The sequence below is a fragment of the Manihot esculenta genome, chromosome 17 (assembly GCF_001659605.2).
Source record: "Manihot esculenta cultivar AM560-2 chromosome 17, M.esculenta_v8, whole genome shotgun sequence".
NCBI lineage: Eukaryota > Viridiplantae > Streptophyta > Magnoliopsida > Malpighiales > Euphorbiaceae > Manihot > Manihot esculenta.
In genome coordinates this window covers 27,176,671-27,204,017 of record NC_035177.2, presented here as the reverse complement: position 1 = coordinate 27,204,017, position 27,347 = coordinate 27,176,671, and the positions used below count along the sequence as shown (strand labels likewise).

Here is a 27,347-nt window from a genome sequence, read left to right as displayed (position 1 = left end):
ATATGCAAGAAACATGTCAAAGGTCTCATCTTTATTTCTTAATAAATATACTTTAGTATATCTAGAAAAATCATCAATAAAAATTACATAGTATCTTTTTCCACCTCTAGTCATAGTTTGTTTTAAATCTCCTAAGTCAGTATGAATTAAATTTAATAATTCAGTTTCTCTAGAAACAGAAGCACAAGTTTTCTTTGTTTGTTTTGCTTCTTTATAAGAGCAATAAACATCAAAGAGATGGTTAGATAATGTGCTAATAATAGTGTACCTACATACCTTATTAGCATGAACCCATAATTCCCATTGTTTGTTGGAAGTTTCTGCAGGTTTCGCATCGGTGAGAGCAAAAGCAACTCCATGCATATCAAGAACTGAAAATACACGTTCTTGCCAGCGTTTGAAATTGTCACCATTGAATTGTTCAATTTTGGCGTGATAATAATCACTGTCCTTAAGGATAATTCGCCTACAGTTGCGTATCCTCCAGGATTCAACAAGCCTTCCTGAATTACAAGTAACCCAGGAGCAAGAACAGCAGCTTATGTTTAATTACCCAGAAATAGAGAAGAAATAATAGAGAGAAAAGAGAAGTATTTAGGTTTTTGTGTGTATCCCATAACACATAAATACACTGCTATTTATAGTGCTTATGGTTATTCAAATCCACAATATCAGATAAAAATATTATTCAGTTAAGATAAAGATTTAAGATATCCACAAAATCAAATAAAAAATCTGGTTTAGTTAGGATAAAGATTAAGATAATTTAAAGTGGAAAAAATCTTTTTAACCAACTTAAAATCTGTAACTTATTTCAAAATATTTTTATGATTCTTTTGAAATAATTTGTTAAATATCCAACCGTTGGCTTCTAGCAAAGGACATCAAAGAACAACATCCTTCAATGTACAAGTTTTCAAGGCATGCACTGTTCCAAATCACTGCAGCAGGTAAGGGACCTAGAGCACTGCAATTTTTAATCCGAATCCCTCTTAGCATGGGAGGAAGACCAGCCCCTGGGAAGGAAATGAACTTTGGGCATGACTCAATAACTAGCTCTCTAAGAGAAATGAGGCTATGCAAGAACTGGGGCAGCATCACCAGACTTTCACAACGCCTTATTTCAAGAGATTGAAGTTCACAGCCCCACGACTGTTGCAGCTGCTCTTCATCTTCTTCCGCCACCAAAGAAACTAACTTGGGACAGTCCTCGATGACCAAATTATGAAGGAAAGTGAGCCATTGGCGTGACTTTATGTCATTCTGCCACAATGATATGAGCCCTTTACAACCAAAGACCTTCAAATCCTCCACATTTTTTAACACTTGGATGAATTCTTCTGTGAGACATGTGAGCTCTGAAATGGTTGAAACTACCATGGAGTTTGGGGAGCTGAAATTGACCAAACCTCCATGCGCCACCTCTTTGCATCCTTTAATTTGTAGTTTGGAAAGCATTGGAATGCTTGGAATTGAAACTACTAGTTTCTCACATTCAAGAATGACAAGTTTTTCCAATGATGAAAGATAGTTTGGTAATCTTCCTGTTAGTTTGGGACAGTTCTCAATCCAAAGATCACGCAAGCTGGGGAACTCTTCATTATCAGTTCCGTAAGGAACCCAAAGTTCCCATTCTCTCATGTCCTGAAAGCATAATATCTGAAGTGATGGAAATGGCTTTGAGCATTTCCCCCCATAAAACTCAGCACCGATACTTTTTATGCCCGACATTCCTATGATACTCAGATCTTTAAGAGAAGCTAAGAGCCCAAGTGGCGGCAAGGATGTGCAGTTCTCACATTTCTCGAGCCTTATAGACACCACCTCACGGAATGAAGGATCTCCTAACCAAATTGGAAACTTGGTTCCACCATAACATTGAATAGTCAGCTCTTTCAACTTTGTAGGTGGTTGTAGCATATCGAGCACATTGTTTTCAACTCTTTCATTTCGTGAATTATCAAATCCAGAACACCATTTCAGAAGCAACATATCTAGACCTTGTTTGTTCTTTAAGTTGGCCTCTCTTGCATCACTAGCATCAGCCACATTTTCCAATTTTGAAATGCAAAGTGTTCCACGGAGAAATGACAACTCCATCAACTCTTTTAAACTAGATCCTTTATCGTTGCCAACAACAAAGTCAGATAAGGTTTGCAAATTGGTCAGTTTATTCATTCCTAGTGGCATTCCTTCTATTGATTCTCCATTTGTAATATCAAGATGCCGTAAGTTGATTAGGTTCCCCATTTTTGCAGGCAAATTCTTGAGCAGAGTGCAATCTCTTAAAAGCAGTGTCTGCAAGCTATGTAGAGAACTTGCTGACTCAGGTATATTTCTAATGTTTGTGTGAGAAAGGTTGAGGTGCCTTAGATGCTTTAACTTACCAATTGAATTGGGCAGCTCAGTGATGTTATATCCACTTAAAGATAGAATCCTCAAGCATCTTAACTTTGGCAACAAATCAGAAGGAACGTAGCTGGTGAGATAGCTTTTTCCAGGATAAGGCGGAGAAAAAGGCAAGAAAGTTCTCAAACCTTTGGCATCAGAAAAGGGCTCAAATTTTTTTAAGTCATCATATTGGCCACAAATGTACGATGAATAGCGAGCCTTTGGGGAAATTTTCATCTTGTTACCATCCACTTTATCCTCCAATGTGAAGCTTACATCTCCTGCAACCCATTGAGCTAGATCACTGATGAGGTCATGCATCACAAATTTTGACTGATCCCTACTTGATCGTTGAAATAATGACCTTGATAATAGCTCACAGAAGTATTCACCACCTACATCTTCTATTTGCTTATTCTCTTCAGGTTGTTGAACCAAACCTTCTGCCATCCATAACAAGACCAGCTCCTTCTCTTCAAATTCATAGTCCTTCGGGAGGACTGAACAGAAGGAAAAGCACCTCTTCAACTGAGAAGGGAGATGGTGATAGCTCAACCTCAGAACAGGTAGAATTTCACTTTCCTCATCTGATAGACTCCATAAATCGCTATTTAATATATCTTCCCACTCGCAATCTCTTTCTTTGCATCGTAGTAGGCCCCCAAGTGTCCTTGCGGCCAAAGGCAAGCCTTTACACTTCTTAACAATTTTTCTGCCAATTATTTCTAGATTTGGTTGTGCAGTTAGGTCTTTATTCTCAAATGCATGCTGTGCAAATACTGACCAACAGTCATCATTTGACATTTGCTCCAAGCAGTGAATTTTAGTGGTTCCCATTAACAAAGCAACATTGCTGTCCCGTGTTGTTACAATTATTTTACTTCCTGGTGCTCCAACTCGAAATGGTGGCTGTAGCCTGTTCCACTCACTATAGTTCTTGTTCCAAACATCATCTAAAACGATCAAAAACTTTCTCCCAGCTAAAGCATCTCTTAGTTTAACTTGTATTTGATTAAAGTCCTTTAGATCACAAGGCAATGAAGTAGCTGACTCAAGAATTGTCCTAGTTATTCTCAAAACATCAAACTCCTCGGATACACAAACCCATGCTTTTGGATTAAAGTGTCCTACTGCATCATCATTGTATAGTAGCTGAGCAAGTGTTGTTTTTCCCACCCCACCCATACCAACAATAGAAATAACTTGAAAATTGACATCATTTGATTCATCCCTTAACAACCAATCAAGCATCTTTTCTTTATCTTCACTTCTGCCATAAACTTGAGTTTCTGTCGGCACAGATGTACTAGGTAGTCTCTGCCATTGATTAGTAGATTGCCCTCCTGGGATTTTTTCTAAACCAAGTTGGATTTTTTGTTTCAAAATATCAGCTAGTCTGCTAGTTATTCTGTCCATCTTGGATCCCATTCTAAGACTAAACTTGACAGCCTTTGCTCTGTAAATGTTACAGCAAGCAGGGACAAGTTTCTGTACCTGATTTTTGCTCGCTTCATCTGATCCCTTCAATTTGCATCTCATAGCTTCAACTGCAAACTCATCTAGCATATCTTCCACATCATAGGCCAAGTCTCTGAGATTATCCAACCACAGTTTGACAGCTTTATCAGTTAGTTGCTTCTCCTCTGCATCTTCAAGCACTGCCTGAATTGCTGACAGCATTTGGGCCCACTTCTGCAGTTTCTTCTGAATTCCAACTAGGCTTGCAAATTTCAACAGCTCTAGAGAAGCCAATCTGCTAAACAAGACCTGAAGGAAAGTGGCAAGAAATATCTCTCCCAGAGCCATACCAGGTTTCTTTTCCTTGCACAAGTAATTGGATTTTAAGCCGCTTAAGCAATCTGTAAAGCCTCGAACTGTTGGGTAGTTAATGGAGATCAAGTCTGCAACTGCAAATGTCCAAACAGCATCTGGGTATCGATCATGTCAGCAAATTGTGTAGCAGGTGTTCAAGTTTGACTTGGTCCTGTTTTTTGGATGCATTGGTGGAAAATGTCAAAACACAAGTGTAGTAAAATGGGAGGGAAATGTCTTTAGAATTTCCAAAAACTAAGTGGAAATGAAAAAATTTTTATTTACTTTTTTTTTTATATAAAATAATATTCTTACGCCTGCACATAAACTCATGAAAAATGGGTGCGAAATCAAAATCTGACCCAAAAAGGGATTAGAATTTGATTAATTAAAATTAATTTAATCAAAATAACTACTAAGGTTTATATCAAAATCAGAATTTTTAAAAAAATTCTGTCATTAAATGTAACCTAAATTGAATTTAATTAACAATATATTTAAATAAGTATACATGAAAAACATTAATTAAATTCTATTTCTTTTTCAACTTCACTCTTGAGTATAATTTGAGGTCTCATTTGATTTGACAATGTTACTTCCTATGAAATAAATTTTCTAAAAAATAATTTAGAAAATAATTTATTTTTTCTGTATCAAGTGAATTATTTTTTTTTTTATATCAAGTGAAAAAAATCATCTGATTCTCCAGAAAGTCAAGAAAAAATTAACAACAAAATAAACAAAATTTTAATAGAAATTTAAAATTTCTCAATTAAGTTACCTCAACTAAATAAGGCCTAAATTTATGCAGCCCAAATTGCCTTGGCTTGTTAAGGATTCGGATTTTGATTAGTGGTGATGGGGTTCTTAAACACTGTCGTTTCAGGGACTTGATAAAGACTCCAAGGTGGAGAACAACTGCAGCAAGCAAGAAATTTTTTTTCGAAGCTCATTGGTATCATGTGCGTGTATATATGCACAAATACATATATATAAAAAATGTGAATTTCACTTTCAGACCTCTGTTGCAGAAATCTCTACAACACCTCTATAGGTGTGAAGCAATGAAAAAAGAAACAGAACATTACTGATAAACTTTCTTCTAATGTCCAATCCTTATTATTTGCAGCACATCCAGTTTCTCTAATCTTGATTATCTATGAAGCAGCATCCTTCCCCTAATCCAATGACAGTTCCTATATGAATCATTAAACATGTAACTTTAAGAAGCTCTGTAAAATTATTATGCATCATTCCAGTTTGTAAAAGAGAAGAAATGCTCTCTACCTCTTGCTGAACTTTGTGCACTTTGCAACATCATGCTGACTCTCAAATATCAGTCGAGCAAGCACAACTGATAAGATAACCTCATCTATCACATCTCAAAGCTTTCGTTTGATTGTTCGTGCTACAAAACTTTGCACACAGACAGAATAAGTAGATATTGGCAGAATCTGCCTTTTTGTTGGGTGAATTGTGTAAATGCAGACAGAAAAAGTTAGCAACTGTCACATGCAGGAACTTCCATTGTCAAGAACTTGTTGCTTTATCAGGAAACACCTTGCTTAGAATGGAGGAAACAGGAATCAGAAGGATTAAGGTCAGACCTTTATACTGATAAGCACAGAGGTACTTATAAATTTCAAGGCTGCTAAAGATATGTTATTTCTTTATTTATTTTGTGTTAGTGATTGATGCAAATATGGTTTAACCACGAATGACCATCATGCGTGCTCAAACAGACCTGGCACCACTTCCCAAGGACACTGCTTTAACACTGATATATTGCAACGGTGTAGTAACATTAACTACAGATTTTGAATTGCTCATTGGTCCAACATAGCCACATACATGGGCCTAAAAGACTAAAAGACTTGTTCAGCCTTAGAACTGAATGGCTGTGTCTCTTCCCACAGGATCAGTTTGCAGGTTAGATACCACTTAGGTGCTGGACTTCTGGGTCTATTTCCATATCCGGAAACAAATCTATTAATTTTAGTAATTAAATATTATTTTAATTTTTATGGTACGAAAAAAAACCATTAATTAATTCTTTAATTTTATAAAGATAACTTTTTATGTTTTAATATATTTTGTAAAATTGAGTGGCCTTTTAAATCATTCTTTTGGGATTACATTCTTGGGTTCAATAGCTGAGCTGTCTGTTATAGATTTGTTCTCTGGGCTGTATCTGTCCTTTACCATCTTAATGAATTTATCTTTGGCAAGAAAAACAAATTCCAGCAGTTAGAACTTAGAAATAAGGATGTCTAGGTCTAGCTGTCATCAACATAGTCCAACACACCATGAGATGATCGTTTTTGTATCATCACAACTAATTTTCGTATACAAATTGCCATGCCTAACACTTCCTCACCATATGAGATTATGAATCCACAAAGAATAAACAAATGTTAATTTCCATGTACTTGACATTGTCAGATTTCAAATGCCATAATAATTCCTGAGGTTTGAAATGATCAAAACCTGTCACTGTAAGGAGTTCCATATACAATAAGGTATGGCACAGTCCGCACTACCGTGTCTATGGGTATTGCAAAATTCACTCCAGAGGATACTCCTGTCCCTGCAAGCAATACAAGAATTTTCAGAGCTTTGAACTGAACTAAAAAGTGTGAACCACTGCATGAAGCATCCCATATTTGTGGGTTTTAAGCCAAAGAACTAACTGAAGGAGAATCTCCTTCACCTTTTCGAGTGAAAGTTGCTGTGTTGACGCCAATAACATGTCCATATGAATCAATCAGTGGCCCTCCTGAATTCCCTGCATATTCTACATGTATTAAAAGCCGAAGCACTGATGACCACATCAAGATTTGAAACCATTACAATTCTTTCCTAAAGCCCAACTGCTGAAGGAAAGTTTAAATATATAAAAAAAGGGAAGTTCTTATAACTGCTTAACTTACGTTGTCTAAAAAACTAATATTTTACCTGCATTAATGGCTGCATCTGTTTGAATAGCTCCTCGAATGGCTCTTCCATTTGGTGAAGGAATTTCCCTGCCTAACCCACTGACCACCTACATCATCACAACCAATAAAAATTCATATGATTTGTTTTGACCAATCATCAATGCTTGTCTTCCATGGACAAACTACATTAAGAAAAGAAGATCTAACTATGATGCCAGAAAGGGAATCAAGCTGCACAAGGAGGCCATAGAGCAAAATGGAAACTGAAAAGGAAATAAATGTTGATCAAAGAAATTAAAAGATCTCGGCACAGTTGTTAGAAGCTGCTCATAAAGCAATAAAGAGAGACTGGGAATTGTTCCAAAAATGAACTGTGAAACACATTATTGAAGAGTTACTTGCCCCAGTTGTAAGTGTGTTCTCATATCCATAAGGATTCCCAATGGCATAGCAACTCTGACCAACACGTAAATCTCTAGAAGTACCAAGAACAGCAGGCTTCAGTTCATGTCCCTCAACATCAACCTGCAATTGAAATCAGAGCAAGTGTGATATACTTGTTGACTACAAGAACTCATATAGAAAACAAAAATAACCAAACACTGTCGCTTGTATAAAATACCTAGTCATGAATCTCATGACCAACAAAGATATTTGTGAATACTTGCACTATATTGCATCAGCAAGTTTAAAGGAATTTGCGTATTATTTTCACATGACTTATAACAGCTCAGTCCAAACTGACTTATATAACTTTTGGACCTAATTTCTACTTGGTCCAAAATAGTTAACCTAAATTATTTAGTAGTTTTTAAGTTGCCTAATATATATATTTCATAATTTTCTCATTGCTTGCCGACGTGGGATACTAATCCCACATCTCAAGGTGCTGGGCATCACACAACTTCTCGCTTACAGTGTTTATCAAAAGTCCTTTATCCTTGATCTAATTTGAGCGGCAAGGCACCAGTTACAACATTTGCAAATGCAAAGAAAGACTTACATATCATGCTTTAATGGTATTCTACCTTGTCCTAATCCACATTGATCCTAATTTCTAACTTATCCTGATCTGCCAAAAGACTAAGATCCCTGAAAAATCTGTTACTCTTTATGACTCCACTTGCAGTCGAACAAGTATTGAGTAAGTCTAATACATGAGAATCTCCTGAAGTGAATGATTCAGTTTATCTCATAAGCTACTAGTACATAGTTTGACTCCATTGAAATAGTTGCACACTTTTCAACCATCTTCCATTTTTTCTTTCGACTGATCAGCATTCTGCCTTGAAAATGTTATTCATAAATTTATTTCCCCTTTATCTTTCTCTAGAAAGGTTCCGATTATCAGTAATAAGTTCAAAACAGCTGCACTTCTAGGCTCAAGGTGGATACCTTAAGGACAGCCAGATCATAAGCTGGATCAAAACCAATGATCTTTCCTTCCCTGTACAAGCTATTTCCTCCAGCGTCAATTAGAAACACCTACAAAAGAAGAGACCAAGATATAATGCTATTCTGACAGATGTCCAATTTAACTGCCAGAACATAACCATTAAGGATAGAATCGCAATAAATGTTCATAACATAAATGATAACCAGGAATGACAAGACCTTACAACGCTGTAACCCGCTCCTATCCGTAGCCAATTTATCAACAACATGGTAGTTTGTAACCTGTCATAAATTGGAATTAAATTTTCAATGAAAATGAGACAGCCTTTTCAACTGGGCATAAGTTTAGATTTAATGAAGAGAAAAGGGAATGCCTACTATGTGACCAAACTTGTCCCAGATGAAGCCTGAACCTGTCCCTTCAACTTTTGCATTTTCATCCTCATTAAGTGTAGCATCATTGGAAGAGCTCTTTGGGATCTTAGCTAATTCGAGGTCTTTAATGAAAACAACTGATGGTGAAGTTATCTGCAATCATTTTGTCGGAAAAGTTGTAAAATTAGAGGTAGTTGCTTGCATATAAAGAAGGAAGAACCTATCAGCACCGTAAATTAATCTACCAGCAGAGTAAGGATAAAAATAAAAATTAAAAAAAAAATCATGAAGAGAGAGAAGGGAGACCTGGAAGACATGAACAATTCTACCCTCTTCTTTCTCAAGTACATCTTCTTCAGCAGAAGCAATAGCAGAATGGAATAATGGAGAGCTTGAATTGAAATTGTGCAAGTTGAGCAGAGAAGCAACCACCACACTGGTGGAACCAAAGACTACTGCTCTTCTCCTTGCAAGAATGAGACTCTTGTTTGTAGAATCTCGAGAATCTGAAGAAGAAGAAGAAGAGGCGCTCCCCTGAACTAGAGGAGGAGAGAGAATGCCACGTAAAGCACCCAAGACCACCATGTTCCCTCTGTTGTGTTGGCCAACTGAAAACCGCTTTTTGATCTTTCCGATGACCGAGAATTAAAGAGATAAAGCGGGTTAGCTACCTGGCATGCGGTCCGAAAGCCTAACGATCAAAAGGGGCATTGGTGGGCTTATTCAGCTTGAATCCACGAGCTTCACTTCAGTCTTCCTTGCAGTCCTCGAGGTGGGGTTCCTGGAACTCAGGCCGAATCTTAATAAAAATCAAGGCTAAGGTCTCTGGGCGGATCAGTCGAGGCCCAAAGCTGGATTAAAGGGTTTGTCCGGGTTCAAACCTGGTCGAGCCGATTAAATTAAGTTTTCAAATTTTAAAAATCAATCGAATGAAATTATTTAATGAATCAAATTAAAGTTTTAAATCAATTAATTTAATTTCAACTTAATTTTATTTTTTCTTAATGAATGCACAATATATTATATTTCTTTAAGGTCCATTAAAAATCGGAACATAAAGATAGAGTAAGATAGAAAATTTCTCTCGGTGGTTTCTTTGTGGTCAGATGGTCTTGCATTTTTCTCTTCCTTAAATCTAATTTGTTCTTTCTATTTTCTCATAAAAAATGATCTACGTCAATTTACTATCGATGAAAAAGAAGATATTGTTGTCCCTATTAAGAGTTCCAGAGATATTACGATCATCACTTATGATTTTTATATAATGGGAATGTTTCTCACATATAATCCAATCAATTTTCAGAATATGCAGGCCTCCTTGGCAGATTTATGGTGGCAATTCTTGGACAGTTATTGCATTGAAAGATTTGATTCTTAACTACAAGCCGGACATTTTATTTTTTATGGAAATAAAAACTCTTAGTTCTCGTATGAAATTTTTTTGTAATTTTTTGTATTTTGATGGTTGATTCTCAGTTAATAGACAAGGATTGAGAGAATACATTTCGTTAATATGGAAGAGTCATGGATTTATTTCTACAGTTGGCTTTTCTTCAAATTTTATTAATTCGATTGATTCGGAAGGTAATGTTAGAGGTTTAGTAGTTATTTTGAGTTTCCGAAATCGCAACGATAACGTCAGTCTTGAAACTTTATTCGAATTTTATCTTGTAGAAGTTCTCTTCCGTGACTTTATTCAGGAGACTTTAATTATTTATACTCGAGATATGAGAAATAAAGATGAGTATCTTTGCCAAATTATCTTATGTAGAGGTTTAGACATGCAATTAATGAGTATTTTTATCAAATTATTTTATATAGGGATTATCTTATGTAGAGGTTTAAACATGCAATTGATGAGTATTTTTATTGAATTATTTTATATAGGGATTTGATTTTGAATGATTATTAATATTTGTTAGACTCTAAAACTAATATTTCTGTTAAATGAGTTTATCGTAATACTATTCTAACTATTTATATTTTGATTAGAGAATCTATCAGGTCTGTTTGGAATGATATTCTTTTTATTTGATAAAAATTTATTAATGCAATAAAGTAATTTTACTTTAAAGATAGAGCTAGACAAAAATCAAAACAATTTCAAAATTTTACTTTCCCCTCTAATATTTCTTCTTTTACTTCCATTTTTTAAGAATTCCACCAATTATGATTTATAATAATCCATTTTCAAAGTACTAAAAACATGTGATTTAATATGGGCAAAATAGTCCATAAAATATATATTACATGGGATTAATGTGATTTAATAATTAAATATAATTCATAATAAATAGTCAATAATTAATAATTAATTATATTAATAATTTTATTTAGTAAAATAATGTATTGTGATTACTAAGTGAAACGATTAATAAGAGTATATATGATATTATTTATTATTTTATTAAAATAAATATATAATTATTTATATAACATATAAAAGAATTAAAAATAAATTTAAAACATGATATTAATTATATATGTATATGAACAATATAATTAATAATATATAAATAAACAATTTGAAATTTCAAATGATTTCTTAAAAGAACAGATCTCCGTGTGTTGCCTTATAAGGCGATCAACGTGTTTCTGAAGTACAGATTTCTTTTCAATAATTTCCTGTCAGATATTTCTCAATCGATTTCCTTTTAAAATAGGGAAAATAACAAAAAACAAAAGAACCATGAGTGTATTTACCAAAAATAATTATAAAATATTTTTTATAAATAATTTTTAAAAATACAATTTATTTTCTATAATTTAATTGTAATATCAAAAATAAAATGATAATAATATTTAAAACATGCAAATGCTTCCAAGCAAGCACATTACGTAGTGAAGAGATAATTAATATCGTTAATCGTACGTAATTAGGTTAAAAAATTAAAAATAGAAATTAAATAACTATATAATATATATATGAAATGTAATAAAAAATACTTTAATGTAAATTAAATGGGATATTGATCTTAAATAATCTATTGGTCTTTGTTTTTTTTTTTCAATAATAATCTAATTATCTTCGTCTTAAACTCACGTAAATTCAGCATATACGACAATTTTCATATAATTTTAATATTAGATTACTTACGAATGGGACATTTATGATGGGAAATTAACACTACAAAATAACAGACTGATCTGACGGATTTTTCCGTCGCTGAAAGTCAAAAATCCGTCGCTGAAACTTTCTGCGACGGATTTGCGACGAACTCAAGTCCGTCGCTTAAAGTCATGTCGCTAATTTTTTTCAACGGATTACAAGTCTGTCGGAAATATTAGCGACGGATTTCCGACGGATCTAGACTCCGTCGGAAATATTTCCGACGGCTTTTCCGACGAAAAATTCAGTCGGAAAAATTTAGCGACGAAAATTTTCCGTCGGAAATCCGTCGGAAATATTAACGTATTTTAAAAAATTTCCTCACTAATTCGTCGCTAATCCGTTGCAAATCCGTCGCTAATCTGTTAAAATTCAATCACAAAAAATAATTCCCTGTTTTTATTTACATATTCCCTGTATAATCAAATAATTTATAATTAATAATCATATTGAATATAAATTAAATATCATTCATAATAATTATAAGTAATGTTCATAATACTCAATAATATTCAGAATATTTAAAATAAATCCATAATATTTAACAATGTTCATAAAATTAAAAATAAATTCATAATACTTAACAATTGTCATAAAATTTAAAATAAATCAATTATACTTAACAATGTTCATAAAACTAAAAACTAATCTATGAATTTGTTGAACCATCTGATAGAGAAGTACAATCTGCAGTTGGAGTGTGCTCCAGTGTTTCCTCTTGCATTTGTACTGGCTCATCTGTTTCATTCGTAGAGAGCTGCTGGCTATGTCCTCTACCTCTAGATGATATTACTCTTCGAGGCATCTGAAAAAATAATTGTCCATTAGTTTCAATTAACAATAAAGACAACTAATATATAAGTATTTATGAATAAAAGAACTCTGTGTGATGGATATAAATAAATGGCTGAATGTTTTGTATTAGTTGCTATTAATTTATTAAACATTTAAATTAGAATTATAACATATTTAACACTTAAATTTATAAAAATTATAATAATTAAACGTAAATTAGTTATACTAAACTATTAATAATTTATTCAAAAAACTAAAAATAAATTATATTCTAAATTTCATTAAATATACTGTGAATTTTAATAAGTTAATAAAGTTAATTAGATAAATATAACAATAAAATTTCAAATATATTTAATAATAAGTTAAATTATTTTTATTTTTTTATAGATATCAATAATATAATTAATTTATATTTAATTATTATAATTTTTTATTGAGTTTTATTGTTATATTGGTGCGACAACTCTATTTAGGGTTTTTGTTTACTAATCCGGGGTTTCTTATGCTGAATATGGGAATATAAACAAATAGTACGATTGTAAAAATATTATTAGTATAGGGTATTTTTGTCGGAAAAAAAATGTTAAGCATACAAGCGTAAAAAAATGCAAAGTCTGAGATTTTTATAGACATTTTCTCAAATTTTAATTAAATTAGAGTAAAGATGGTTCCATGAAAACGCCTATTAAAGCGCTTAACTTATTTTAAAATATTTAATTTTATTAATTAATTAATTAATTAATTTAGAGTGAAGAAGGTCCAAAGGAAAACAGTATTGGACCCCTTAACTAAGTCTGAAATATTTAAAGTCAAGATGATTCAAAGAAAAATGCCTATTTGACCTCTTAAGTATTTGGCTTAAATTGAGGTCGAGATTTGAATTAAATTAGGGTAGAAAAATTAAATTAGAGAAAAGGTGATCCAAAGGAAAACGCCTATTGAAACTCTTAACTCTTTTATTTCTTATTTTATTTTTATTATTGTTATTATTTTTTTAAGTTTTAACTGGATTGGAGAAAGACAATCCAAAGGAAAACATATATTGAGCCTCTTACCCTTTTAAATATTTAACTTGTATTATTACTACTTAATTTTAATTAAATTGGAGCAAGACAACCCAATGGAAAACAACTAATGAACATCTTACCCTTTTAACTATTTTGATCTTATTATTATTACTCTTTAAATTGCCCAAGACAGTGCAAACAAAAATGCCTATTGAACCTCTAAACTCTAAACAACGTCAAATTTACATAGCAATGGCAAGTTTTTAATATTTTTATAGGGTCCTTGCCAGCAACAGAAGTATATAATCAGTTCAAAACAACCTCAAATTTACAGAACCACAAAAACTGAAAGACAAGCATACAATGACTTCCCCATACTATTCACTAAGTCTTTAGGACAAAAGGATTGATAACAATTTTATTTTTTCCACACTCATTTGCGAGAAATAACTGGACAGAACATTACATCTGATTATCAACCGAGTGAAACTAATTAACATGGCATCCCGCGGCAAAGTCAGCATTATAAATTGATAGCAGTTAACAGAACATGAATTTGGGAAATTAGCATATGAAGGAAATAACAGAACCCAAGCGTATTGCCTCGGAACATAATGACCCACAGAATAAACTTGAAATAAATGAACAGAATCCAAAGCTTATCAAAATAAACAATCCAAAGATGAGAGTGACAATCGTTCCATGTCTCAACAAATACTTGTTCAATCACCTCCAAACAAACACAGAGAGAGAAATTATTCAAAATAAAACACATTCAAAAATAATTTCATTACATCATTTACTCATCACAGCACACACACACACACACTTACCTGGAGTGGCGACGATCGGCAGCTGCAGCAGCGGGTGGCAACGGCGGCGACGGCGAGGGGACAGCGACGGCGAGGCAACGAGCAACACCCACGGGATCAGCAGCGACAGCGACGGCGACGGCGAGGGGACAGCGACGGCGAGTCGAAGGCAACACGCGACACCCACGGGAACAGCAGCGACGGCGACGGCGAGGGGACAGCGACGGCGACGCGACACCCACGGGAACAGCAGCGACGGCAAGAAAATCAGCAACAACAGCGACGGAAGGGCGACAGCGACGGGAACAACGGCGGCGGCGAAGGCGGCGACGGCGAGAGTGGCAAGAAGCACGAATGGGCGCTGAGGGGCAGAGAGGAGAGGAAAGGGAGGCTGAAATTAAAAGAGAGATGAAAAGAAGATTAGGTTTTTGCTTTTATATTGTTTGCTTTTTCTGACGGATTAGCGATGGAATAAATTCCGTCGCTAATATTTCAAAAATCCGTCACTAATCCGTCGCTAATCCGTCAGAAAATTAAACATAAAATATTCGTCGATGATCCGTCGCTAATTCCGTCGCTAAATTTTTTTTTCCGACAGAGGTTACTTCCGTCGCTAAATCCGTCACTGATATCTTAGTTTTTTGTAGTGTAAAAGTTTGAGCCGTCAGCTTTTTAAAATTTGGCTGCGATTAAATAATCTCCACGTATACCTTAATCATGCGCAAAGAATTGCTATATAATTGTCGGGAATTGTTATTATTCATAAATTATTTTTTTTAATTTTAAAAAATTAATTATTTAGTTATATGATTTAAAATCATTAAATTAAATGACTTTCGATTCATTTTAAAAAATATTTCAGAAATACTGAAAGTTAGGACTTCCCATAAAATAAGTTCAACTTGTTGATCTATTAAGTTGAATATCAACACAATAAGTTATAATTGCGCTTTAAAATATATATATTAAATTATTTATTTTTTATAATAAATAAAAATTATTATTAAATATATAAGCCTATTAAATATATTTAATATTTTTTTCAACAATTTCAAATCTTTGCTAATTTATTATTTTAATATCATTAAAGCCTAATTTCAATTTACTATTAAGATATTGCTATTTTAATATATTACCATTAGATTTCTTGTATCCGTACTGAAATTGAGTCTTAGAAAAGAAAATAGACTTAAAATTCAATAAATTCCGCTGAGAACCGGTTCAACATTGTGTCATCCAAACATCGTGTCATCTAATTCATAACTAAAGTAGGCCGGACTGACCCTATGCTTGGGTCTATTAAAGGAGAATCTCCACCAGAGGAGAGTCTAGTCCGATGACATGACAGAAGTTAGGAGAGCAGGCCTAACTATCTCGTGGTTCTATCGGCATACGCGGCAGAGAGAAATTAAATGGTCGTCTGACAAAAATGAATACACTGGTACATTCGTACGTACAAGTCTGCGTGATAAGAGTAGGTGGCACTGATTACGGTGGTGGTTATATGTCACCAAAAAATAAAGAAAAAAAAAATCTCTCAACTAAATTTAGACAAATTTTTGTAAACCATATTCTCTCTGAATCTCATACCATCAACAACAATTAAACTTTATTGCATAATAGACTTTATTACATAATATCATATTAAAATTTGAGAAAAAATTATAAATTATCAAATTTTCTAATTTATATGGTAATCAATTTATATTTTCACATATGTATTAAAATATAATAAAAAATGTGAGTTAATTTTTATTTTGTTTTTTTTTTCTCTTATTATTATTTTTATTTCACATAATATTATTAAATTGCCGGTATATAATCGTTGTGCTTTAAAATCAGTCGATATGAACTAAGCTTGAAGTTGAGTTCCCATTACCAACATTGCAACATTTTTGTTTGATTTGTCTATAATTGTATGTCGTTTAATTTTTTTTTTTTACACTTTGTGGATGCGGACTTAATCCAAGCTATATTCCTTAAAACGCAAATTAAATAAAAAGATCAAGATGAAGAAAAGAAAATATAAACATAATTAATAACGAAAGGAAAATATTATCGACAAGAACAAGTCTCAATAGAAAACTCTAAAGCATCATATTATAATGACAAAGAAAAGATAGAGCTGGTTGATGACAAGACAGACAAAGATATAAGCTAAAAGACACAGCAAATGTCTTAAGGACTAATATATGTCTCCTCTGTTCAAATTCTCCTTTATTCTATGGCTTACAGTACAGTTTTCTAGCTAGATGGCCTCTTCGTTGGTCGCAACCCGAATTCATCTACTTGAATTTCTACTCTAATAAACATCTCTCTGAAGTCGAATCTGCCTGTTGAATCTTTGAATAAACTCCTCAACTCTTCTGTTTAATTCTTCATTGGACATATTTGCATAATCATTTTTATTATTTTCTTCAACTACAGGCTCTGGTGGTGAGTCATATTTCTCAGTTTCTACCCTTGTAATAATGTTCTTACTCTCATCAATCACTACCCTTTTCGTGATATCCGACTTGCTACGATGAAATGTTTTTGCCTGACCACCTCCATTAACGTTTTCTTGTTTTAGACAACTTTCAAGCTTCTTCTTATTAGTGGCAACTGCCAAGCTTACTTTTGCAGGGACTTTGTTTCTTTGATGGGTTACTTTTGTCTTCTCCTGCAAGTCCACTAGAGCTTCTTCTTCAGGAATGCAAGTTCTGATAATTTGAGAATAATATTGTCTGCAAGAAGATGGAAAACTTGTTTGCCTTCTCATTATGTAGTCCTGATAAAGATCATGCTGTTTATTGTAATCTTTGGAGGATGAGAATGCACCATAATCTACTAGAATTATGATAATGAGAGTGTTGGAAATGAAGAACCAGAACTTGGAGTTTTTGAAGAGCTTTGAAAGGGAGAGGTTGAAGATATAGAAGATAGAGATATAGATAAAAATAGACAAAACAAAGGCAAAGAAGGACATGCCCTTGGCTTTTTTGGGGTAGTGATCTTTGGATTTGTAAGGATTAATGGTGACTGAACTTTGCACAAATTTTGGTATTGGCTTTTCCATTTTGAAAGACAAAAATGGAGGTTGAGAGAGAGATTCAAGGGTATTTGCTTATTAATAAGTGAGTTGGTGAAGTTCCTTCCAATGAGCTTTTATAGGGCAAACCCTAGAAAGGATGGCTGCCAAATAATTGAGCCTTTGTAATTACAAATACATCCTTGGATTCTAACTTCCAAAACGATAGAAGGGAATGGCTATATTATATAAAATGCTTACATGGTATAATAAATAAATAGAAATAAAATATCCATATAAAATAATTATATTTTTTATTAAAAAAATTACTAATTAATTATTATATTTTTAAACTTTATTTTATTTTTATTAATTTACGTAATTGTACTTGATATAATGGTTTTACTATATAATTTCTACCTGACTATGGGTAGATTTGTTTTTACTATTTCCCAAAATCTGATTTTTTTTTTTTTTAGCTGTGCCAGCCATATTCAAGCAGCAATGCCACATCATCATAGAATTACAGTTCATCAAGGACACCTGGGATCATGGATTGAATTCTTATTTCAACATGTCATTTTCAATAATTTTGGACCACCTATTATACATTTCTAAATTTAATCAGTCACCGTGCTACCTAAAACATATGCCGAAAGCATTAGTTTCAAAGTGATGAATCATATAGTTTGATCGGCTAGCTAGGACTACTACGTGGAATACAGCATATCTACAGATTTTCCAACGTGTGATAGATGAATTATTAAGTTTTCAATTCCAAAAAAAAAAAAAAACAGAATGATTAAGGTACTTTCATGGACGCTCTCTAGACGTGTATTGATCTTTATCCTTTTCATCAGGAGCTTCTGTTCATGATAGAAATGTATCAAATTTACAAAACTTTTAAGGGAGACTCTGCTAGACTTTTTTGCACATCTCATGCACATAATAAATTAATAATGGTGTTTGTGGACCCTTCTGTAACATAAAACACATCCACGTAATGTTCTGTTATTACACGTGTGCCGTGAATTTACACGTAGGACCCATGAATGTTCATCCTCTTTTGGATGCAGCCGCCAACTGTTGGGTCCCAATGATCCCAACTCAACTGGGTATCCGCCACGTGTGTGACAAATCCAAGAAGGTGACACTTCCAGCATGTATAATAATATAAGATAATTCTACTCTCGTAATGATTACAATAGACGAGACATTTGTACTTGTAATGTAATGTAATGATTCAGTATCACCAACTTACTCACGAGTCACGGCAATGGATCTTTCCACATGAAACCTGTGTAAGATCATATTTGAGAGGTGAAAGTAGAAGATTGAATATTTATGTCTCAAAAACTGTAGGATATCGTTTCTCCTTTTTTTTTGGGTGATTGGAATTTTTTTTTTTAAAAGAATATTATTAGTGCAATGATGAAGTTTTTAAAGTAATTGGAAATTGTAGTAACGAAAAGAACACTTCAAGGACAGTAAGACGGAAGACAAGGCTAAAATTAAGGTGGTCCTTTTGTGAGAAGTAAAAGATACTGGATCTTAAATTATAACCTAAAAATTAATGATTTCAAATGTTGTTTTGAGATGTCATTTTAAATTAAATTAAGTTTTTCACATTTAATTACTTTATTTCTTGTTTGACAATAATTTTATAAAAAAAAATTAAATAATTTTTAAAAAATAACTCATAATTTTATTTTTATATATAAAAAATTTTAAATTAAAAAATATTTTCAATTAAATTAAATTTTTATAAAATTATTGATGAGTATATAAAATTTTATTTTTATAGATCATGCATTCATCTTTGCATTCTCTTATCACATCGTGTTTATCTGTCCTCGCTACCAACCAAAGTTACAGTTTGCCAAATTATTCCCACTATTTTGTCCTCACTCTACATATATATATATATATATATTCTTTCATTCCATAAATATAAATTTATTTATATTTTTAAATAAATTAAATATTGAAAATATATTATAAAATAAAATAACGAATTAAATATAAAAAAATTAACGACATTAATCAGATTGAAATATGAATTTTACCTCATTTTATTAAAATTATTCTTGAATCTAATGAATTTTACTTACTAATATATTAAGAATAAATTAAAAAATAAATATAAAAAAAGTGACTTAGAGAGAAATAATCTTTTATTGATTAGATTTAGTGTATTACATCAAACTATATATACACGTTTAAATGGGCTGAGATTGGCCTGCGACTTGGGCTTCAGGGAAGTCATGGTGGAACTCTTGTTTATTTTATTAAAACTATCATCATCTTTGTTCTCAAATGAACTAGAATAATCTCAATCCTTTCGAGCTTCACTGGTATTACTCTTTATTCTTCTTTTAATTTATTTGATGAGATCTTTTTTAAATTTAAATTAAATCTAATTCATTTAAAAATTAATTTTTTTAACTTTCATAAGTTGATTTCTTTCACCATGTTGACAGTGAAATAAGAAGCTAGTTCCCAGTTCATTTGAGGAAGCCAGCTAGATTCCAAGAAAACTCAAAACAAATTCCAAGAAACGCAATTACCAGTTCCACCAGTCATGTCTCCCCCAAATGTCATGCGAGTGAGCAATACGTACATCCTGATAAACCTGAGAGGTATAAGATTCGACTCTCCCAACCCTATTTCAAAAAAAAATACATATAAAATAGAAGAGCTGTATATGGTTGAAACGTAGCCTGCATCAAAGATTCCAATAGGACAGCGGCCAAATCCCATAGCCCAATGGGAGAGCAAAGGGAGAGCCCAGTAACTCTGCAAACCAATTGCCTTCGCTATGTTATGTCGGTCTCATAGAGATGCTCAGGTAGAGCTCTGTCCCATCATCTTTACCATTTTTACCTTCTCTTCCCAATTTTGACCCTTCTGTTCAAAATTTTTTATTTTTTTTCCATGTTTAGTTACTGCTTCTGTCCTCTCATTTCACTTCCTTTTCCATGCAACTGCAACACTAACACTATCATTTTCTCCATCACGCCTTCAATTCTTTACCAAAGCAAATTCGACAAGGGTTTCCATGCAGCTTTAATTCTCTCTCTTTTTCTCTTTCAATGGCACAGGGATTAAGGTAGGGACTGCTTCATATTCCTTTTCTTTCTTCCCTTTTGCCCATCGATATTCATCAAACAAAGATTGTAAAAAAGCTTGCATAGTTTGGTCTCTTGTCTCCACTCTCCATTACTCTCTACATCTGATATTTCATTCTTATATATCTGTTTTGGCTTTAGTTTCTTAGTGGGTTCCTGGCATTCTTGCTTATCTATGGCCCCTTCTGTTTCCCTTTGCCTTTTGGGTGTTCTACTTGTTTTGGCAGGTGATGAGGTGATTGCACTATCGAGAAACTCAGTTAGGGGAGATATGGTGATGGAGGAAGAGGAGCTTTTCGGGCTATTTGAGGTTCTTGGTGCACTTCTGGATGATCCTGAATGGGCTCAAGTGCACCCACAACCATGCACTGACACTCCATGGCCTGGTGTTCAATGTGAGCTCGCTGATGACCCTCCAATCTTTCACGTCACAAAGATTCATGTTGGTCCTGATATTATTAACCCTCCTTGCAAAACTACTGCTCATCTGTCAAGTTCCTTGCAGAAGCTACCTTACCTAAAAGTTCTTTCTATTTTTAGCTGTTTCGTAACATCTGATCCTGTCATTCTTTCTCCTACACTTTTTGAAAATTTATCCTCCTTGGAGCATCTAGCTCTTGGTTCCAATCCAGCTCTCTCTGGACAAATACCCTCAAGTTTAGGACACATTACCAGCCTAAGAGTTCTGACCCTGTCCCAGAATAATCTACGAGGAAACATCCCTCAGGAGCTTGGTGGCTTGTTAAATCTAGAGCAGCTTGACCTAAGTTACAATAATCTAAGTGGAGAAATTCCTGAGGAGATCGGACGGTTAAAAAGTTTGACCATTATGGACGTAAGTTGGAACAGTCTTGAAGGGCAGGTTCCTTATTCTTTGGGTCAGCTTAATCTTCTCCAAAAAATTGATTTGGGATCTAACAAGCTTGTGGGAAGGGTACCTGCAGATTTGGGGAAGCTAAAGAGGTTAGTTTTGCTTGATTTGAGCCATAATTTTATCAATGGACCAATGCCTGTAACCCTCTCAGGATTGGTACAGTTACAGTACCTCATACTTGACGACAATCCTATAAATTCAGGAATACCCTTGTTTGCGGTGTCCCTTAAAAGGCTTACATCAATAAGTTTGTCAGGATGTGGATTAACAGGTCCAATACCGAATTCTCTGTCTTCATTGAAAAATCTTACAGCTCTTTCTCTAGACAACAACAGCCTCACTGGGACAGTTCCTCCAAGCTTGGGATCACTTCCAAATCTTGATCAACTAAATGTGAGCAACAATCAGCTAAGTGGAGAGCTACTGCTCCCAGAAAAGTTCATTGGCAGGCTTGGCAAAAGATTAGATGTTAGAGGAAACAGCCGATTGTGTACTAGCAACAAGAGAAACTTTTCTTTCTATCTGGAGACTCCAGCTTGCTTGGATAAAATAGGCAATGGTGATCATAAAATTTGTCCTGAACAGAACCAAGATGAGGCCAAGGGAATGCAATCTTCTTCATGGTTCCATGGGAAGATGAAAAGTTCAAATAATGGTGTAGCATTTTCTGATCAAAAGCATCTTCTATGTACTTTTCTTCTTTCCTTTCTGTCTTTCTTTCTGTAACATCATTTATATACATGCACACTTCTTTTTTCTAGTGGTTAAAAACCAGAAAAAGCAAATTCAGGCACTGTGTTTTTTCGTTTTCACTGTTGTGTGAAAACTGACTTTTCCAATAAATGCCTGTCAGTGGAATAATGATTCATTTACTTGTGGAAGGAAAACTCGCATGGCTAATTCCACGGGCTAAATGTATAATTTCATCCATCAATTTTCTATAAAAAGGCCATTTTTTCTAATATTTTTCTTGTTAACCTTTTAAATAAGATTAAATAATTATATTTTATAAAATTTCATAAAGGTAGTAGGCTCTTAATTTTTTTTTTTCTAGAGAAAACATTATTTTAGTTGAAGGAAATTTTATGCATTGAAAGGTGAAATTGCTAGGCAGTATATTTGATATGAAAATATACTAAAATTTAGCATTTTTTTAATGTAGAAAGCATTACTTCTATGTATTTAGAATAATAAAATAAACAACGCCATGTTAATTAGAGACAAAAATATAGATTAATAAATCAAAACCACTAATGATGTCACCAATTAATAATAAAAATCATTTTTGTGTTAAAATAATATGAAAATTTGAATCATGTGAGACTCAATTGTTGGGTATGAATAATAATAATAATAATAATAATTCAATGATTACAATAATTATTGGTGATTGGGAATGTTTGTATTAGTTTATAAAATTAAGTTTACAACCATTTAATTAATATATTAAATAAATATATATTTAATTAAAATATTTATAAATAATTGATTGGGTAAAAAATAATTCATAAATATATTTATTATTAAAATTATTTAAAAATATTAAATAAGATATATAATAGAGTTTTAAGCACATAATTCATTAGGAATTTTATGGGGAAAAAATATTCATTTGAAAATATTATGCTGAATAGAGAACAGTTATGAAAGATTGAAACTTCAATCTCTGTAATCACTAGTACATATGCTATAATAATAAGGAAGGGAAACTTTTGGGAGAATAAAAATGATAAATATGAGGTATGAGAAGTGATAATCCAACAAAAATACTCTCCACACAAGTCTCATATTTCCATGAAAAAGATTTGGCTGCAAATGCTCACCTTGGAAAACTAATCCTTTTAGCTCTCTCCGTGAGTCTCATCCTTCTTGTTTGATCCCACCATTTTTGTCCTTTGTTCTCTCTCTCTCTCTTTCTTTTTTAATATTTCTCCATACTACCATGTTTGTTTGTTTGTTTGCATCACTTGGGAGCTCCAGAGTTCTCAGTCTCCCTCTCCACCATTATATCCACTCTTTCTCATTTGCTCTGTCATTTGTTTTCTCTCCTGTTGCGTAGAGTTTAGCCAAGGTCTGTTCTCTCTGCTGTCACTTCTCTTTTTTTCTGTGTAGTTTCATTCTTGGGATTTTACTAACATCTGAATCTGATAACTTGGTTATGTAATCTTCATGGCTCTTGTGAAAATGGGTTTTGAAATTTTTGTTTTGAGTCGAATATTATTGCTTGTTATCTCTTGATGGTTTCTTGGTAGAGGAACTAATCAGACTCCCTGATTTTCAGTTTTTGGTTTTGTTTTCTTTTGCTGCTGTTTCATCTAATAATGAGTTTTGTCTGTTATAATAAAATCTAAACATAAAATTATATGCTCATGATGCGTAATCTGTAATGACACGAGCTCAACCAAGCTGCTCTTATTCTTTCAATAGAATTCTTGTAGTGGATTTTCATTTGTACATAATCTATGAAGCCTCCCTCTCAGTCAAGAAAACAGGACAAGTAGCAGAGTTTTTTTTGAATCTTTCATTTGCCATCATTTTCCCCATCCAAAGCAGCACACGGTGCGCAATTGCAGGGGATTCTGAGTTCTGGATGTTCTATAGTTCTTTGTCTTCATTATTTTGATAAATCTATGAAGTGTGAAATTGAAGCTGTTCTAATAACCTCGTGTGGAACCTTTTCAGATACTGTGGTGAGGCACAAATAATCAGTTTGGGAAGATGGAGATAACCAATGTTATGGAATATGAGGAAATTGCAAGGCAGAAATTGCCAAAGATGGTTTTTGACTACTATGCATCAGGTGCAGAAGACCAGTGGACTCTCAAGGAAAATCGCAATGCATTCTCTCGAATTCTGTGAGCTCACTTATTCTCATTTAAAACATTGTGGAAGTTCTTTTATCTTTATTATGCACAATAAACCATGACAGTATTTAACTTTCTTGTAATGAATTTGAAACAGGTTTCGACCTCGCATTCTTATTGATGTGAGCAAGATAGACATGACTACAAGTGTCTTGGGCTTCAAGATTTCAATGCCTATCATGATTGCTCCAACAGCCATGCAGAAAATGGCTCACCCAGAAGGTAATAAATTGTAAATACCCATCTTCTTTACATGAAACCAATTGAATTTTCTATTCAGATTGAGAACTAAAAGGGCAAGATAAGTATGCATAAGCATACATCTGCTTTACATTTGCATTTGCATTTTCATTATTGCTTCTGACGTATTATATCCCAATGCAGGAGAGTATGCAACAGCAAGGGCAGCTTCAGCAGCTGGAACAATTATGGTTTGATTTTTCTACTTCATCTTTTTCAAATTTGAATTTGAATATCAAATGAATTAATGTTTGTTTTTACAACATTGGCTTTCACTAGCAAATTTGTTTGTTGAGCTTTGTCAATGTAATTGCAATAAACATTTTACTGTGTCTTATTCAGTTAACCTTAATTCTTGCTTCAGACTCTATCTTCATGGGCTACTTCCAGCGTAGAGGAGGTTGCTTCAACAGGGCCTGGTATTCGCTTTTTCCAGCTTTATGTGAGTTCAAATCATTCTCCTGTTTCTTGTCTGTTGCTGTTGTTAATTTTCATCTCGAGCATTGATTTATTTTAAGTCAATGTCATTGCACGTTACAATCTTTAAGTCCTACTGACTTTTTGGAAGTGGTCCAAATGGTTTGTAATTGCATTATCCTTGAGAATTTTCCTCAATAATTTCCCTTCTCCATCATCATTCAGGTGTACAAAGACAGGAATGTGGTTGCTCAGCTTGTGAGAAGAGCTGAGAGAGCTGGATTCAAGGCCATTGCCCTTACAGTGGATACTCCAAGACTTGGCCGGAGAGAAGCTGATATCAAGAACAGGTGAAGATCATCTTAAATGCATTAAACAACGTAAATGTTAAGAAAATTTACGGAAGTTTGACTGATCAAGATTTTGTTTGGAACATAATTAATTTTATTGATCACAAGATGGGAAAGGTATCTAATTTTAGTTTGCTATTCAATAAAAAGGGAGTGATTCTTGAATGAATTTCATTGCAGATTCACTTTGCCACCATTTTTGACTTTGAAGAACTTCGAGGGCTTGGATCTTGGCAAAATGGATAAGGTATAGCCGACTAATTTCAGGATGCTGTATTTTTTATGTATATGTTCTTGATAGTGTCTAGATTTTCTCTGCAGGCTGATGACTCCGGACTTGCCTCATATGTTGCTGGCCAAATTGACCGGACACTTAGCTGGAAGGTATGACAAGTTTGAATGAATTTTTACATTGCTTGAACTATGACACATGGTCAGAACATGGTCTTTTCGTAAACTTCTCTTGGCCATTTGGACAGGATGTGCAGTGGCTTCAGACAATCACATCACTGCCAATCCTGGTGAAGGGTGTCCTGACTGCAGAGGATAGTAAGTTTGCTAACAACATTATTCTTCCTCTGATTTGTCTATGGTCTCTTAAACATTTCTCTGATGCACCACCTATTTTCTTTTTCTTTTTCTTTTTTTTTTTTTTCTTTCTTGTTGGTATTGATGCAGCAAGACTAGCCATACAGAATGGAGCTGCTGGAATCATCGTATCCAATCATGGAGCTCGCCAGCTTGATTATGTTCCTGCAACTATTATGGCATTGGAAGAGGTACAGGTTCTGTTGTTTTTCCTCTTCTTTTTTCTAATCTGATATATGATCCTATTGATGCGAATCACAGGTGGTCAAAGCTGCACAAGGCCGTGTTCCTGTTTTCCTTGATGGTGGAGTTCGCCGTGGGACAGACGTTTTCAAGGCATTAGCACTAGGAGCATCTGGAATATTTGTAAGTTTATAAAACATTTCTGGAAAAAACTTGAACCTTTGAACTTAGGATCAGGATGTTTGTTGCTTTAAATTTGACTTGGCTGTTGGGTATCTCTCAATTTCAGATCGGGAGGCCTGTGGTATTCTCACTGGCTGCTGAAGGTGAAACTGGTATTAGGAAGGTGCTTCAGATGCTCCGCGAGGAGTTCGAGCTAACAATGGCATTAAGTGGCTGCCGCTCGCTCAGGGAGATTACTCGTAATCACATTGTGACTGACTGGGACCTTCCTCACCCAGTTGCCAGGTTATAAGGCGGCGTCACCCCAACTCCACGTTGAAATCGAGACAGGAAAATTCGAGAGAGGCTCTGTCTTTAGAATCTCATATATCAAATTGAAGGGTTGATCAATATTTGGAAGGATTTGAAGTTGTGTGTTTGACAATCAATAGCATTTTACTTGATATTAATAATTTTAAGGTAAATACTAATGATTAGGTAACTGTATTAACGAAATTAAATTAGAGCTTAGAAGTTTTCCAAGTGGAGTAAAATCCAAGGAAAGAATATGATTAAATTATTAATAGAATAATATGTGACTTTATATTATAAAAAAAATAATTAAAAAATCAATCTCGCAGATAAAAAGAGAAAAAGAAAAAGTAAATGAAGGTCAGAAAGTTTACAATTGAATTCAAAAGCATCATGCTGTTTCATAATTATTATCAAAGATTTAGAAAAAGAATTAAGGAAGAAAAATTAATCATTTTAAACATTAATTTATTTCTTTATAAAGCACGTTAACAGGCAACCAGCCAATAAGAATTGGTTCTGATAATTAATAAAAAATAGAATTCAAAATTATGAAAACCTCTGCCAATGTTTTCATTTAGTTC

The 27,347-nt window shown here is 33.6% G+C and overlaps 5 protein-coding genes across 8 annotated transcripts; 2 read left to right on the top strand and 3 right to left on the bottom strand.

Annotated features, from left to right (window-relative positions):
* Positions 1–849: 849 nt before the first annotated feature.
* On the bottom strand, positions 850–5,396 carry LOC110604909 (putative disease resistance RPP13-like protein 1). Its single transcript, XM_043952434.1, has 3 exons — positions 5,224–5,396; positions 4,985–5,121; positions 850–4,375 (listed from the first exon to the last, which is right to left on the bottom strand). The coding sequence occupies exon 3, from the start codon at positions 4,195–4,197 to the stop codon at positions 850–852; it is 3,348 nt and encodes a 1,115-aa protein (XP_043808369.1). The 5' UTR covers positions 4,198–4,375; positions 4,985–5,121; positions 5,224–5,396.
* A 291-nt stretch (positions 5,397–5,687) lies between these two features.
* LOC110605596 (protease Do-like 5, chloroplastic) lies at positions 5,688–9,660 on the bottom strand. 3 transcript variants are annotated; one of them, XM_043952766.1, is made up of 9 exons: positions 9,216–9,660; positions 8,913–9,062; positions 8,754–8,816; positions 8,535–8,624; positions 7,542–7,664; positions 7,159–7,246; positions 6,914–6,988; positions 6,691–6,790; positions 5,688–5,767 (listed from the first exon to the last, which is right to left on the bottom strand). In XM_043952766.1, the coding sequence occupies exons 1-9, from the start codon at positions 9,492–9,494 to the stop codon at positions 5,734–5,736; spliced, it is 1,002 nt and encodes a 333-aa protein (XP_043808701.1). In that variant the 5' UTR covers positions 9,495–9,660; the 3' UTR covers positions 5,688–5,733. The 3 variants fall into 3 exon arrangements, 2 of the variants coding, with proteins under 2 accessions (XP_043808701.1, XP_021599917.1); XR_006349257.1 differs by lacking the exon at positions 5,688–5,767 and adding an exon at positions 6,451–6,516 and having other exon boundaries at positions 6,591–6,790; positions 9,216–9,658; XM_021744225.2 differs by lacking the exon at positions 5,688–5,767 and having other exon boundaries at positions 6,451–6,790; positions 9,216–9,658.
* A 7,106-nt stretch (positions 9,661–16,766) lies between these two features.
* LOC110604908 lies at positions 16,767–17,720 on the bottom strand. Its single transcript, XM_021743197.2, has one exon. The coding sequence runs from the start codon at positions 17,691–17,693 to the stop codon at positions 16,938–16,940; it is 756 nt and encodes a 251-aa protein (XP_021598889.1). The 5' UTR covers positions 17,694–17,720; the 3' UTR covers positions 16,767–16,937.
* Positions 17,721–20,404: 2,684 nt separating this feature from the next.
* On the top strand, positions 20,405–22,405 carry LOC110604366 (receptor like protein 29). The gene has a single exon (XM_021742499.2). The coding sequence runs from the start codon at positions 20,949–20,951 to the stop codon at positions 22,371–22,373; it is 1,425 nt and encodes a 474-aa protein (XP_021598191.1). The 5' UTR covers positions 20,405–20,948; the 3' UTR covers positions 22,374–22,405.
* Positions 22,406–23,558: 1,153 nt separating this feature from the next.
* On the top strand, positions 23,559–26,953 carry LOC110604412 ((S)-2-hydroxy-acid oxidase GLO1). Of its 2 annotated transcripts, XM_021742569.2 has the most exons (12): positions 23,559–23,718; positions 24,330–24,502; positions 24,609–24,733; positions 24,896–24,942; positions 25,116–25,193; positions 25,394–25,518; positions 25,699–25,765; positions 25,840–25,902; positions 25,998–26,067; positions 26,197–26,297; positions 26,368–26,472; positions 26,579–26,953. In XM_021742569.2, the coding sequence occupies exons 2-12, from the start codon at positions 24,366–24,368 to the stop codon at positions 26,762–26,764; spliced, it is 1,104 nt and encodes a 367-aa protein (XP_021598261.1). In that variant the 5' UTR covers positions 23,559–23,718; positions 24,330–24,365; the 3' UTR covers positions 26,765–26,953. The 2 variants fall into 2 exon arrangements, with proteins under 2 accessions (XP_021598261.1, XP_021598262.1); XM_021742570.2 differs by lacking the exon at positions 23,559–23,718 and having other exon boundaries at positions 24,391–24,506.
* Positions 26,954–27,347: the final 394 nt, after the last annotated feature.